The sequence below is a fragment of the Condylura cristata genome, unplaced genomic scaffold, assembly GCF_000260355.1.
Source record: "Condylura cristata isolate star-nosed mole 26May11 unplaced genomic scaffold, ConCri1.0 scaffold00008, whole genome shotgun sequence".
Lineage (NCBI taxonomy): Eukaryota > Metazoa > Chordata > Mammalia > Eulipotyphla > Talpidae > Condylura > Condylura cristata.
In genome coordinates this window covers 58,947,653-58,963,329 of record NW_004567109.1, presented here as the reverse complement: position 1 = coordinate 58,963,329, position 15,677 = coordinate 58,947,653, and the positions used below count along the sequence as shown (strand labels likewise).

Sequence of the window (15,677 nt, the reverse complement as noted above, 5' to 3'; positions counted from 1 at the left end):
CGCGCCCCCCACACCCGCGCTCGGCCTCGCGGAGGAGCGGCCATGCCGCCGCGGCGCAGCATCGTGGAGGTGAAGGTGCTGGACGTGCAGAAGCGGCGGGTGCCCAACAAGCATTATGTGAGTGCCGCGCGGTCCCCACGCCCCCTCGCGCTGGGCCCGGCCGGGGTGACCAACAGCCCCCGGGCTCTGAAAACTTGTGCCTTCTGTGCTTTTTGCCCCCACCCCCTCCTCTCGGCCCTCGGCCCTGCTGCTGCGCGGCCCGGGTCTCTCAGGGCTCCTCCCCTCTCCCCCTCCCCCTCTTTTTTGCCCCCTTTTGCTCCTCCTTCCAGTCCTCGCGCCTCGCCCCCATCGTCTCTGCGTCTCCTCTTCCCCTTTCCGACTCCCCTCAGTCCCCACCCCCCACTCTCGTCCTGCCGGTCCCTGGAAAAGTCTGTCCGCAGCCGGTGTTGGTAATAGGGACAGAAAGAGGAAAGGAAAGAAGCGCCTGCAGGCTGCCCACTCGGTGCCTCCGTGTGCTCCGGAGGCGCTCAGCCCAGCCACAGGTAGCCCCTTTAGGGATCGCCGAGTTTTGCTTGGTCCTCCCGGAGGAGCCGGCCTGAGCTTTAGGGGTGTTCTCTCAGGACAGATGCTTTGAGTACCTGCGCCTTGAAAGGGTTAAAAATAGCCCCTGCCCTCTCGCCCAAAATAACTTGTGCTTCAGAATGTATGAAAGTTCTCTCCAGGTATCTACCTTTGTGAAATGGTCATCTGGTTTCCAGATGGCGAGGACTTGAGAAATGGGCCAGTAGTGTCAAAGATGGGAAGGCTGAGGCTCAAAAAGGCTTCGGGCTTCAAATGGGGAGCTGCTTTCAGGCTTCCCCAGCCGCTGGAAAGTGTTGGGGCCCCGGGGTGACCAGTCGGTGGGAAATGGTTTCCGCAGCAGCACAGGCGCCGGAATCTGCAGATTCCAGGGGCTCTAGGACCACCTCAGAGGTTCTGAGCAGAGGGATCACGGGGCTGTGGGAGGCTGGGCCCAGGTGAGGCCTTGGGGAGGCCTGGCTGCGGGAGAGAAGGGGCTATGGTGTCTCTGGTGGTGAGAAAGGGGCAGTGGCAGAGGCGAGCTGCTGCGGGAGAAGTTAACCAGGAAGGGAAAAAGAGCAAGAGGGAGGGAGAAAATCCTAACAAAGAAGTGTAGAACAATGAATAGCAAAGGGCGTTGGCTGGCTAAATTCAGCTCCTTGGCCCCTGCAAAAGTCATCTTTGGATCTTTTTTCACAAGAGCCTCATTACTCCAATACAGATCTGTGTGCCCGCCACGAGCAACCTCTAAAATTCTGAGAGGAGATAGGTGGGCATCCAGTCTGCACTAAGAGAAAAAGGGTGTGCTGTGTGAGTCTGTATTGTTATTGGCTGGGCAACCAGTTATTCAGCCCTTTGCCAGGAGGTGGGAAGCTATTTCCTGGACCTGTGGCATCTTTAAATAGAGTGAAGTTTCCCTTGATTCCAGGGCTGAGCTAAATTGTCCTTTTTTCTTCCCCCCTTTTTTTGCTGCCAACTGTTTCAAATGCTTCCAAACCTTGGGTTTCTTGTTTGAGCCTGTTGAGGGTGAACCTGACCGGCCTCTTTGCTATAAAGACAGTTTTCACCAACATGGCCATGGGAGGAAGTCTGACATTCTCCAGGCTCCCACCTACCAGACCTGTGAGCTGACAGGACCAGGCTAGACACTGCTGCCTAACCTGGGCATCATCGTCCAAGTGCTCTTTCTTTTCTCTCCCTGTCACAGCATTTCAGGAAGAAGTTCTTAAACCCCTTGACAGATGAGAAAACTTAAAGCTCAGAAAGGTGAGGCCATGTAACTGAGATCACAGACAGGAACAGAGCAGGGATTATAAATCGAAGTCTCTTGGAGCCCAGGATGTTGTGTATCCCAGACCATTCACCCTCCCAAAGACTATACCCCCGACTTTTCCTATGCAAAGTTCCCTTTAAAGATAGAGAAATCTGGCCCTCCCTGGTGGCGCAGCAGGTTAAAGCACAGCACTGAGAAGCTAAAGCCACTTCCGCATGAGTTCAATTCCCGCCTGCTCTGGAGGTGACCACATGGCGCGGCAGACCTCTTCTGACCCGCCTGCTGCTCCCCTCAGCAGTGTACTTCGTAGATCTGCCTGTTCTGCTCCCCACTCTGTCTCTGGTGAATCCTACCGCCCCTGAGCCTCTGGCCTGTACCCCAGTTCTGTATGTACAAATAAATCAATCTTAAAAAAAAAAAAAAAGATAGAGAAATCTGCCATTTGTGATCACCATGAGACTTACTCTGCTCAGTTAGATGCCTCCTTGACAACTCTAAAAGGTTCTGCAGCTTTGAGGGACATGTTACTAAGCCTCCCCTCCCAATTTGGGAGCCTCTTGACATAATTCTAAATGTTACAATACTGGTTTGTATTCAGACCTTGCATTTACCACTTGCTGCATGGGTCACCTCTGAGCCTGGGTCATTTCTTCTGTAATATGGGAATGGTGTGCCCTCCTCCGGGGAGGAGAGTTGGTGTTCCATAACCTTTCTTGCCTGCCTCCCTGCCCCGTGGTGTACACGTCACTCTGATTGGGCACATGCTGAAGTCACATGAGAGATTTCACCAACAACTTGTTTTTGTACATGACAATTTCATCACTCTTATGATTCAAGGCGCCCCCCCCCCGTAAGCAGCCACGTGGTTTTATCAGATGAAGAGAGAAAGTGGTTTGAACTGAAGCCTGTTGAACTGAAATCCATAAGTACCTAGAAAATTTAATGCCAGGATGGCAGCCATCCTTACCTGTTCTTAAGCCATACTCACCCTTGCCATTCTGGAAAGAAATGGCATGGAAACAGCTATTTTCATGGGTCTGGATTTCATCTCATCAGGCATCATCCTTTCTGAACCAAATCCAGTCATCCTGGGAGGATAACATGAACAGAGGAGTTGGACAGTTCCTCGTTCTGCCATGATCTGCTGTGTGACCTTGGGCGAATCTATTTACCTCTCTGAACTCTGAGTTCCACTGTCTATTATCACTGTACATTCTAAACATTGCTGCTTCCCTGTAAAGTAGAATTTCGCCATGGACATGAGGGCAGATCATTCTTTGTTGGTGGGAGGGATTGTAGCATGTTTAGCAGCATCTCTGGCCTCTGTCCCCTAGATGCTAGTAGAATCCTCCTCTCCAGTTATGACAATCAACCATGGAGGGGCAAAATGGCTCTTTCCCCCACTCCTAACCTCACCCCCTATACTAGAATATGCATATGTTATGGGGTGTTCTCCTCACCATGCCCCTCATTCTCATCTCCACCACCCTCCTTATCCTTTTCCCCACCTGGACCATCACCAGCGCATCTGAGTTGCCTTAGAGGGAATGGAGGTCACAAGTACTGACACTGTCACTGGAGAACTGCATCTGGAATATCAGGGCTGGGCCACCTGTTCTATCTGCAGTGGCATCTTCTCCGTGGAAGCTGCCTTTCTCGATGCTATCCCAGCCTCCTTCACCTGTGAGCAGACACTCTGTGGGCCCAGGGACAGAGCTGCAGGCCAGGTCTGGAGAATGCAGGGGCAGAAGCCCCTAGAGCTCTGAAATCCCCATGGGTAGGGATTATCAGTGGTGATAGTATCAACATATTATAATTTGGAGAAGGACCCACCACCTTCTGTTAGAGGTAGGAAGATGAAGTCTTTGAAGGATGCAACCCTTCTTTGCCTGTTCCAGAGCTTTCTAGAGGAATAGCAAGGGTAGAATTCATGTGTGATGCCCCCCGACCCCCACCCCAGGGAGACCCTTTCCAGTTAGGTTACCCTCTGAGTTGAAGAGAGGCTGAAGGGCTCCCTATAGGTTCAGGGTTTTTTATGTTTGGATTGTTTCATTTACTGCACTGGACAGGGATGTCCAGATGGGTTTGGGAGTGCAACTCTGTTAGCAGAAGGAGATGCTGGCTTGCTCTTGAGATCTTTAGAGGCTAAGAGAACAAAATGGTGGTAGTAATAGTTAAAGTAGCAATAACCCTAATAACTGATACTTGATCAGTTGTAGGCCCAGCACTGATTAAGCCCTTTGTATTAGTCATCACAGCAGCCCTAAAAATAGCCCTGTTATAAAAATCATTATACAGATATATATAATAATAAAAAACATACCTACCAGCCAGCTCTGCCAGATGTTTACATTTTGCCATATTTTTAGATCCTTTTTTAAGAAATAAGATATTGCATATGCAAAGCCTCTGATATGCCCTCCTAATACTAACACCCCCAAAGAAACAGCATACATTTAATATTTACCATTCCCATGCACATTTTAAAAACACACTAGTAGATGTTTTCTTTTTTAACAGCGTTGTTGGAATGTAATATATGTACCATGAAGTTCACCCCTTATTAAGAATATGATTTGCTGACAATGTATTGAGTTGTATAGCCATCATCACAATCCAATTTTATGTCTTTCACCCCCCCAAAAGAGCCCTTACCCCATTTACAATCAGCCTCCTCCTGCCCACTGCAGCCCCCAAAACATTTTAATGTTTTGACTTTTTAACAGTCCTCCAAAATCTTGTATTGAATGTTTCAAAACTGTATAAAAACATTATAATGTGAGGGCTCTGCTGATACAACACCAGTTCATTTTAACTGCTGGTTAGTATTCCACTTCGGATTATACCCCTGTTGATTTCAGCTCCTGGAAGGGCCTTTTAGGATCTTTCCAGCAGGACGTGTAGCTGCTACTTGCACATATGCCCGAGGCCGGGGTGCTGGTTCTCAGGGTTTGTGTAACTTACCTTACATCCCCGGAGCCATGTCTGAGGATCCCTTTGCTTCATGTTCTTGCTCACACTCTGAATTGTCAGACTTTTTAGTTTTTCCCAGTCGAGTGGAGGTAAAATAATATCTCACGGTGGTGTGGATTTGCATTTCCCTGCTTACTACTGAAGTGGAGCATCTTTTTACATTTTTATCAGCCATTTGAGTTTCCTCTTCTGTGAATTGCCCATTTTATCCATTGCCCTTTTTTCAGTATTGAGCTGTCTTCTACTAGTGTGTATGATTTATTTATACACTCAGGACCTTAATCCTTCAGCTACTTACATTAGCATTCTCATTTTACCCTTGAAACTGGTGGCCCAGAGAGGTTGAACCATGTGCCTGAGGTCACACAGCAGTAGTGATGCACAGGAATTGAGCCAGATATCTACGTATCTGGGAGAGGTGGCAGCCCTGTGATCCCACCTCTGAGCCAAGTGACCTCAGTTGGGTTCACTTAGGCTTCTGGTCCCGTTTCTCCATCCTGGACCCTCCTTTATCTTACCTTTCCTTCACCCTTGATGGATGACACACAAGCCACCCCCAAACCTTTAGCTGTCTCATTCCAGGGAACCCCCAGAGTAATGAGCCACAGACTCTGTGTTCCTCCCGCTGCCAGACTCCAGAGCCCAGGCATCACTGTTCCGAGCAGCTGAGTTTTGCAAAGAAGATTAGGTGTTACTGCATTCTTGTTTTGGTCTCTAGGAGGCTTCTGGCTGGTGAGCTCAGTGCTCTGGAACACACCACGAACTTGAGTGGAAAAAACTTGGGGTGTCAGAGACAAACGTATCTAGGGTCAATTGCTGCATGACCTTGGGTGACTTAACTCAGCCCAGTCTTCATTTCTGCATCTACAAAGTGAGTACAACAGATCCTCCTGTAACGTCATTTGTTTAAAGCTTTGCTGAGGAAATGATGTTGTTCAAGGGCCTGCTCATCACAGGATGATAAAAGTGTAGGGTTCCCAAGTCCTGCCCAAGTTGTTAAATGAGAACTTATCCTAAGTGTCTTCCTTCTTGTGCCTTTTAATTTTTAGGCCCTCACTTCTTCCCTCCTGCTAGGTGGGATAAATCATCTTCATGATGAGAAGACTTGGTTTTGAGCCTCGCCTTCTTCCCAGGCAGCCTGGGTTCAAATCCCTGCTCTACATTCTACCAGCTATGCAATGTAGACAAATTACTTACCCTCTCTGCTCCTTAGTTTCCTCTTCTGCCAAATGGGGATAATGAAGATCCACCTTTACAGAGTAAAGTGAAGAGTCAGTGCCTCCCTGCCCCTGGCCTAAGGTGTTGGGCTGAGAGTTATAGTAGTGTGCTCATACACTCCTACGCTGAGTGGTTCTGGAGAAGTCGTTGGCCTTCTCCAAGTGGTCCGGGGAGAAGGGAATAGGGTGCTTTTTTCCCCATGGGTAGGCGAGCGGGCAGGGTGCCACCGCCTGTCTTGCACTATCATTTACAACTCTAAAAAGTTGGTCAGGCGTAAATACCCACTAGTCGTGAGCATAAACCTTACTACTGTACCTATAGGATGAAACATCATCAAGATGGCTCAAATCAAGAGGGTCTCCTGTCCTGTGAATATTAAATAGTAAATGCTGATTGCGAAAGAACGTGCTCAGGCTGATTTCCACTAGATTAAAAATGAAGGGTGAAAATGTGTATGTAAGCACAGAAATGTAGCTGAGCAAATAGATGCCACTTTTTTCTTTTTGCTCGTCTGTGCTTTTCTGTGTTTTCCAAATATTCTGCAGCGAACACATATTCCTATTTTTAGTAAAAATAAAGAACAGCAAATGCTCATTTTTAAAAAGAAGCAGTGCCAAACTGTGGCGGCTCCAGCTAGGTTCCCACATCCTGCCACCCTGGGGTTCCTCAACCTCTCTGAGGTCCTGTCCTCCCCACCCCAGGTGGACGCTAACCTCTAGGATGCTTCCCAAACTCAAAGCCCAGCTAGAGGTCTCTAGATGTGGCTCTGCAGTCTGCAAGCCTAAGCACGGCAAAGAGATGAGTTTAAAATACAGTGTGGGGCGGCCTGAACAGATGCTTTTCTAGTTAAAATGCTCCTCACTCAGCAGGGCCAGGTCTTCCCAGAGTGCTGGCAGCCAGGCAGGGTGGAAAGAATTGTGGGCCAGAGTTTGATGGTCTGCCCCAAGGTCATGGGGGCACCAAAAAGGTCCTTTGGTTCACAGGTGTATCCCTTCCCTTCCCTGCTTATCTTGTATGGCCACTTGGCACCTACTCAGAGGTACCTAGGAGGCACTTCCAAGGAAGGACAAGAGGGACCTCAACATTCCTCATGCTCCTCTTCTAGCACACTCTGCCTGGTTGCTGGGGTGCATGATCTTTCCTTGGAGGAAGGGCTGCAAGAGGGGGAATGGTCTCAGAGGCCGTGACTCAGTGGTCTTCTCGCCATCAGAGCTAAAGGCCAGCTGTGGGTCACTGCAGCTACAGGAAGGGGGGCCATGTGTGAGCAATCTATCAGCTCAGTGGTGCAAACAACAAGTTGCAGGTCCCGACGCTTGGCTAAAGGAGCCTCCGTCGGTCCTCCCTGGTGGTACAGTGGTTAAAGCGCAGCACTGCAAGCGAGCCACAGCTGCTTCAGTGGAGTATAATCCCTGGCTCCAGAAGTGATCCACATGGCGCGTCAGACCTCTCCTGACCTGCTTGCTGCTCCCCTCAGCAGTGTACTTCATCTGTCTGCCTGCTCTTTCTCCACTTTGTCTCTTGTGAATCTTCTCACCGCCCCTGCACCTCTGGCCTCTACCCCAGTTCTATATGAATGCATAAATAAATCTTTAAAAAAAGAAATTTTAAAGGAGCCTCCCTCACTGGAGGGGTGGGTGCATGGCATCTGCAGTCAGAGATGGGTTCCATTCCGGTTCTGCCACTTACTCGTCATTGGCCCTGAGCCTTCTCTGGAAAGTAGGTGACTTTGGAGAAGAGAATAAGTGAGCTTTTGTGCAGAAAGCCAGAGAAGGGTGGCTGCTGGCGCATTTGCCCTGGAAGCTTCCTGGCCTGGGGTGCTGCCCACACTCTGGGCCTTGTGGTCTCTTTCTCAGATTCTTCATCAGGGGGTCAGTTGGACTCTGGGTGGAGCTGGCATCCCTGCCAACTGGCTAATAAGAGACACAGGAGGCTCGGCATCTCCCCCAGTGGAACAGGGGGCAGGGACTGGTGTGGCTCACTCCTCGGGAACTGTGCCCTGGCCGGAGCTACAGACCGCAGCCATCATTCTGCCAGCCAGTCCTCCAGAATACAGGGCATTCTCTCCCTGTACCTGCCACCCCTGCAGGCAGAGGGTAAGCCTAAGCCCTAACCCTTCTCCAGGTAGCAAAGGGAGATGGGACTAGGGGTGTTTCTGTCACCCCTAGGGCAAGCCACTACCACCCATTTTGCACACCCATCTGCAGGCCACCTGAGGGCGGGGTTGGTTGCCAGAGCCAGCAACTGAAAATACTAGGTGCTCAGTTAAGTCTGAATTTTAGATGCACATGTGATATGTGGGGCCTGCCTTAGACTAAAAAGTTACTCATTGCTTATTTGAAATTTAAATTCTACTGGTCGTGTCTGGCAAAAACGCCAGAACCACCACTTTCCCAAAAAAAAAAAAAAAAGGTAAGGAACCTTCCATCTTGTAATACTGACAGTGTTTTTTGAGAACCAATTTAGATCCTTCCAGAGACCAGGCACTTTTTTTTTTAAATATATAATAGTTTATTTTTACATCATTTTGTGCATTTTTCCATCTCATTTATAGTCCCCGTGGGCTTCCCATCACCAAATCACCCATGTGCCATCACCATAGTCCAGTGCACTGCCCTCCCCCCAACTGTTTTTGATCCCATTCCCCACCCCACCCCTGTAAAATGTCTCTGTTATATAGCTGTTCATCATCATTATTATTATTATTATTATTTTCTTGTCTGAGACCAGGGACTTTGAAGGGCAGGGATAATATACAGATATGTAAACCAAGAATTCAGGCCTCAGAAAGCTTATTGTCCCCAGAGAGACAGGTAGACAGGGCCTTTCTGGACTAACCTGAAAGTTGGGGGATGGCCAGAGGCTGTACCTTTGGGTTCTGGGGAAGCTGAACTTGGAGAAGACAGCCCAGTGGAGGTGACCCCGAGGCTGATTACTAAATATGGGAGGGATGTTGCCAGGTGGAGATGGGTAAGGAATTTGAGGCAGAGGGAACAGGAGGGCAAGGAAGTAGAAACTCTGGCATGATGCTTGCCTGCAAAAAGCAAGAAAGATTTGAGAGATGAAGATGAAGCCTGACAGATAGGTAGGGGCCAGACGGATTGGGGGCACCTGAGTAGTGCAGGAACCACAAGCAGATAGAAGTCATGTACCCCACACTCAGGAAGGTCAAAGCTCCAGGCCTCTGGGGCAGGGTTATCCAGGGCCTAGTCATGAGTGTAGTTAGGAGGAGCCGGTATGGAAAGGCACAGCCCTGGCATGGTGGTGTAGGAGGCCTTTCCAGGTGGGTGGGGAGGTTCCAGGTGGATGGGGAGGTTCCATGTGGGTGGGGAGGGAGAGTACAGACTAACCTGAGAGGCTGGAGGAGAGCCCTGTCCACAAGAAGGGTTCTATGGGGCCAGGGAAGGTGAAGTTAGGGAGGGAGTAATATGAGAAGGACCAGTAATATTTCTAAAATTTGGGAGAAATTCAGCTGCTTTGTGAGCTAAGGAGTGTTGGTCAAGATTCTTGGGTCGCAAATGACAGAAATCAGCCTGGCGAACTTAAGCCCCTAAGAATGGACTAGAAAGATGGCTCTGGCAGAACTAAGGGGAAAGCTCCACACTCAGTCACAGAAAGGACCAGGGCACCTGGAGCCATATGATGAGAGGGCATCGGGGCACAGCCAGAGGTAGGCAGCTGCCTGTCCTTGGTCCTTTGAGCCTCTCAAGAGGCCAGTTCCCCTACAAGAGAATCTGGCCCATCCAGGTCACCTGACCGTCCTTTGGCCAGGCTTGGGCTGGATATCAAGACGGACAGTCCCACTGGAATTGCAAATAGCAGGAGTGAGCTTTGTTGTCGGAAGCTCATGGTGCTGTTGCTGAGAATGGGGTCGAAGCCTGGGCAGGGGGGACCATCAATGCCTGTTCCTAGGTATCAGCCCAGTTCACAAATATGGAAACTGAGGCTTCAAAAGAAGTACTTTGCCCAGGATCATGAATGTCTCTCCTGCCTAATGTGGACTAGAAATAGGCTTCGGTCAGCTCACCCCCACCCCACCCCAGACTAGAAGGGAAATGGTGCCTTTAAGCACATAAGGATAATATTTTCTATTTTGCTTAATTAAGCAGAATTGCTGGGACCCCCCCTGCCCACTGTACTGGCAAAGAAAGCTAGAAACCCGTGTGGTGGCGTCACCATTTCCTCCTCCCCAGCCAAGGTGTGAATCAGCAGCCTGTGGCTTCGGGCCACCCTTGGCTGCCAGTCAGCTGCACAGATGTGGGTTTATTGTCTGCCCTCGGCCAGGGCTGGCCCCGAGCCGGAGAGAGGCTGGGGTGACCATACAGCCTGTGTCCTCACAGAGGTCACCATCTGCTTGAGAGGCTTCTCCACGTCATACTGGCTGTGAATGGGCCTGCCTTGGGGCTGTGGGGACAGAGAAGAGGTCTGGCATGTGGGCTTTCCATTCCCTGCTGGGACAGAGAGGTGCATTCTGAGCAGGGGTCAAAGGAGATGGGTGTTCTGAGGCAGAAAAGGCCAGTTAGCAGAGAAGCTCTTCATGTGGCTATAATTTAAGAGGTCCTTGAACGTGGAGGGGAGGAAAGTCCATCTTTAGTTCTACTAACCTTTAGTAGTAATTGAGCACTACCTTCTGTTATAAATGCAGGCAGCTACCCTAAGTGATACTAGGCATACTTGTGACACTTGCCAGTACTCACCTTTCACTTCCAGTTGTTGCTTGAATAGAAAAATCGATCATTTATTTGTACTCAGCACTCTCTCAGCATCATGGTAGTGCTCAACTGCCCACTAGACTTTGTATTTATTGCATTAGTAGAGGGGTACCTCTATTCACAATTTTGCTTTTTGAAACATTTTTATTATAGTCCAATGTATAACTTTCATTTGTTTTCCTCCATGTTTCATTTTATTGATTTTAAATAACTCTGAGAAGTCCACAGTCTTCAAATAGTTCCATACCACAAATAATGATGAAAGACTTCTGGGTCGGAATTTGAGAATTTGGGCTTGGAGCCCAGATGGCATAGGCTTGACCTGGCTCTCACACCTGCTGTGTGACCTTGGACAAGTCCCTTAGTCCTTGTGCCTCAGTTTCTTCATGTGTAAAATGAGGGTAAGGATAGTACTTGCTGGGGGTTTCAGAAGGCTTAGAGCCTATCATTAGGTATTATCTTCTCCATCCTTCATCATTGTTGCATGATGTGCATTTTTTAAATTTATATATATATATATATATATATAATATAATAGTTTATTTTTACATCATTTTGTACATTTTTTTTCTTCTTAATTGTAATCCCCAATGGTATGATCTGCATTTTTAAGTCTTCCCCCCCCCCCACCGCACCCCCAGTAATATGACACAGGCAATCTATAATGACCATATATTGAAAAATAGCCTCTCAGTGAACTACCTAGGGTGTCTCTGTCCATATATCCACCCCAAAGATATAAAGCAATTTTCCCAAAGATTTATATATTGGATATTCAGCAGGTGATAATTAAAACAATGTTGAAAATAGCCTGAATTCTTAGCAGTGGAGCCATGACTAAATAATGATATATCATCTTACAGTGACTGGTAAGGATCCTTTAAAAATGATGTGTTCAAAGGATTTTTAATGAAATGGGGGGGGAAGCTATCCTATAACGCAAGTAAAAAAGACATGAACAGTGTGATCTTATGAACAGTGTGATCTTACTATGCTGAGAAGAGTGTCTGGGAAGATAGAAGCCATTGCGTGGTCTCTGGTGGGGACCATTGTACAGAACTTGGATGTTGATATCAGCTGCTGATTCTCAGTTGAATCGAACAACTTACTTGACCTCTTTGGGCGTTACTTTCCTCCACTGCAGAATGGAAACAGGGTGCAGCCTTATAGGAAACACGCTGGCCCTTGGTTATTGTGAGCAATTACATTCTATTGTATATCGTATTATTTTTTATGTATCCCAGGTTTCTTTGGAGGTGGGTGGATGGTGCAGGATGGTGGAGGTCAGGAAAGCATCCTGGAGGGAGGGAGAAAGAGAGGGCCAGTTTCTCTTCACATACTCACATATGAAGCCCAGGAACCTGGCAGAAAAGGCTGCATAGGGTTGGATTTGGGGCTGAAGGATGTAGTCTCTGCCAAATGAGGCACCCAACAGGGTAGATCGGGGTGGTGAGGAGGATCCAAAAGCTTGACCATTGGGTGATTTCATGCAAGAAAAGGGGCTCACTGGTTGTACAAAGTTTGGAACCCATAGATACAGCCCTCCTCCTTTACCTGCAGGAATCTGTGCCCGCCTCATGACACCCTGAGTAGGTGGCCGTGGCCTGAGAGCTTACTCTCTTCTTGTTCTCATCTAGTTCTGTTTATCTCCTTCATGTCCCCAAACCCAGAGTGCCACAGAGATGAGGTTGGATTAGGGGGTGCATGTGAGTTAGGGAGTATCTTATTCCAACTTAGGTACTCTTTCTGGGCAGTCCTGCCTGTCGCCTGGCCAGGATGCCCAGCTTTGATGTTTCCCCACCACCATGGCACCCACACTTCGGTTCAGTTGCCCTTGACTCTCTCCTCTCCCATCAGACCCTGAGCTCCTGTGATCCAGTCTAAGTCGGAACAAGTGCGAGGCGCATTCCTCTAGTGGCACTGTAGCTGCCCCGGTGGTCATCTTCTCACCACTGACATCCTTAGAACTGAGAATCGGATTGTTCAGCTCTGATGATCAGACTAAGCAATGTGCCATAGTGCTCAAAGTTTGGGCTTTGGAAGCAGCCAGACCTGGGTGCAGATCTTGGCTTTGCCACTTTGAGGTCGACACTCAGAACCTCCATGTCTTTGTCTGTAAGGGGAATATGTGACACATAGTAAACACTCAAGTACCACTATGTTTCTTAGCCTAGTTCTGTGGACAGTTAGGGGACAGACAGTATCCTCTAAGCCCCTGAGATGCTGTTGGGGTGAACCATCTGAAACTGACAATTTTTTTTTTAAAGATTTATTTATTTGTGCATACAGAACTGGGGTACAGGCTAGAGGCTTAGGGGTGGCGAGAGGCTTCACGAGAGACAGAGCGGGGAGCAGAACAGGCAGATCTACGAAGTACACTGCTGAGGGGAGCAGCGGGCGGGTCAGGAGAGGTCTGCCACGCCATGTGGTCACCTCCGGGGCAGGCGGGGATCGAACTCATGGGGAAGTGGCTTTAGATTCTCAGTGCTGTGCTTTAACCCGCTGCGCCACCAGGGAGGGCCCGAAACTGACAATTTTTAACCTAGAAAAAGGGCAGTTTCCCTTGGTTCAGCCTAATGATCTAGGTAGGTATCAGCATGAAAAACCTATCCTGCGAACATGGCAGGGAGTTAAGAACCACCAGGGTAACAGACATCTCACAGACATTATCCCGTTTATACTTCACAACAGCCCAGAGAGATAGTTCATACTGCTATTATCATCTCTGTTTTATAGGTGGGGAAACTGAGGCTCCTAAGTTGTATCCTGGTGTGGCCAGGATTGGAACCCTGGTCTGTCTAGCTCAGAGGCTGTGTTGTTTCCACTGTCGCTGCCTTGTTTCACATGGCGGGGGCAGTGTACAGTGGCACACTGAGTATGGATGGGGCCATGACTGATGAGCTCACTGGATCTCCATGCAGTAGAGCTTCCGCCCCACACCGGCACTGTGCTCGGCTTCACAAGTGTGGACGCCTTAACTTTTCAAAACCCAGTTGTTGCTCAGAGTCACCAGTTGTTACATGGTAGGGACAGGATTTGAACTCAGCTCTGGTGTTCCTGGGAGTCAGGGGAAATGTGTCCCCTAGTCTTCTTGGTTAGGAATGGGTATCCTGGGTTCAATGTCTAGCAACCCCCTCACCAGCTGTATGACTTTGTACAAGTGACCTAAATGTGAAAGTCACTTTTCTCTACTGTGTAATAAGATCACTAAGACTTAGCAAGTGCCATCAGGTGCTGGCACTCAGCTGGAGAACTCCTAGTCGTCCCTCAAGATCAAGAAGAGTTGTGTTTTTCATTTGAAAGCTTCTAAACTCCAGCAGCTGTTAAGTGCTTCTTAGATGACCCATGAGAGACCTTTCCTGTCTTCTCTGTTGAGCACCCACTGTGTGCCAGATACTTACGATGTGACCCAAGACCCATCAGACCTACATATCCTGGGACTTTTCCTACCATGTCATAGACCCTGGCTTCAGATCCTGTTGTGTCATATGCTGGGTGACCTTGGGTAACCACTTACCCTTTGCATCTCCAGTCCCATGACACAACATAAATGAAGTCACTTCCCGATGGGGATCCATTCTGAGAGATGCATCATTAGACCATGTTATCATCATGTGCACCTCACAGGGTAACAGACATCTCACAGACATTATCCCATTTATACTTCACAATAGCCCAGAGAGATAGTTCATACTGCTATTATCATCTCTGTTTTACAGGTGGAGAAACTGAGGCTCCTAAGTTGTAGGATGTGGTGTGGCCAGGATTGGAACCCTGGTCTGTCTAGCTCAGAGCCTGTGCTGTTTCCACTGTTGCTGTCTTGTTTCACATGGTAGGGGTGAAGGGGTGAACAAAGCCAGATGGGATAGCCCCCCACAAACCAGGGCTGAACGTACAGCCCGTTGGGACCATGTGCTTCTCACTGACATATGTCAATCACGTGGTACATGACTACATTGTCATAGTACATATACATGTGCATTACATATACATAGCCCAATACAATCTTACAGTGACTGGTAAGGATCCTTTAAAAATGATGTGTTCAAAGGATTTTTAATGAAATGGGGGGGGGGAAGCTATCCTATAACGCAAGTAAAAAAGACATGAACAGTGTGATCTTATGAACAGTGTGATCTTACTATGCTGAGAAGAGTGTCTGGGAAGATAGAAGCCATTGCGTGGTCTCTGGTGGGGACCATTGTACAGAACTTGGATGTTGATATCAGCTGCTGATTCTCAGTTGAATCGAACAACTTACTTGACCTCTTTGGGCGTTACTTTCCTCCACTGCAGAATGGAAACAGGGTGCAGCCTTATAGGAAACACGCTGGCCCTTGGTTATTGTGAGCAATTACATTCTATTGTATATCGTATTATTTTTTATGTATCCCAGGTTTCTTTGGAGGTGGGTGGATGGTGCAGGATGGTGGAGGTCAGGAAAGCATCCTGGAGGGAGGGAGAAAGAGAGGGCCAGTTTCTCTTCACATACTCACATATGAAGCCCAGGAACCTGGCAGAAAAGGCTGCATAGGGTTGGATTTGGGGCTGAAGGATGTAGTCTCTGCCAAATGAGGCACCCAACAGGGTAGATCGGGGTGGTGAGGAGGATCCAAAAGCTTGACCATTGGGTGATTTCATGCAAGAAAAGGGGCTCACTGGTTGTACAAAGTTTGGAACCCATAGATACAGCCCTCCTCCTTTACCTGCAGGAATCTGTGCCCGCCTCATGACACCCTGAGTAGGTGGCCGTGGCCTGAGAGCTTACTCTCTTCTTGTTCTCATCTAGTTCTGTTTATCTCCTTCATGTCCCCAAACCCAGAGTGCCACAGAGATGAGGTTGGATTAGGGGGTGCATGTGAGTTAGGGAGTATCTTATTCCAACTTAGGTACTCTTTCTGGGCAGTCCTGCCTGTCGCCTGGCCAGGATGCCCAGCTTTGATGTT

The 15,677-nt window shown here is 48.6% G+C and overlaps 1 protein-coding gene across 2 annotated transcripts in view; it reads left to right on the top strand.

Annotated features, from left to right (window-relative positions):
* The first annotated feature begins 6 nt into the window (after nt 1–6).
* Nucleotides 7–15,677, top strand: part of SH3PXD2B (SH3 and PX domains 2B) — a 107,613-nt gene continuing 91,942 nt past the window's right edge. For both annotated transcript variants that reach the window (XM_012722573.1, XM_012722572.1), the window contains exon 1: nt 7–117. In XM_012722573.1, coding sequence (XP_012578027.1) covers nt 43–117 — 75 coding nt within the window. In that variant the 5' untranslated portion in view covers nt 7–42. The remainder of the gene's footprint in view (nt 118–15,677) is intronic.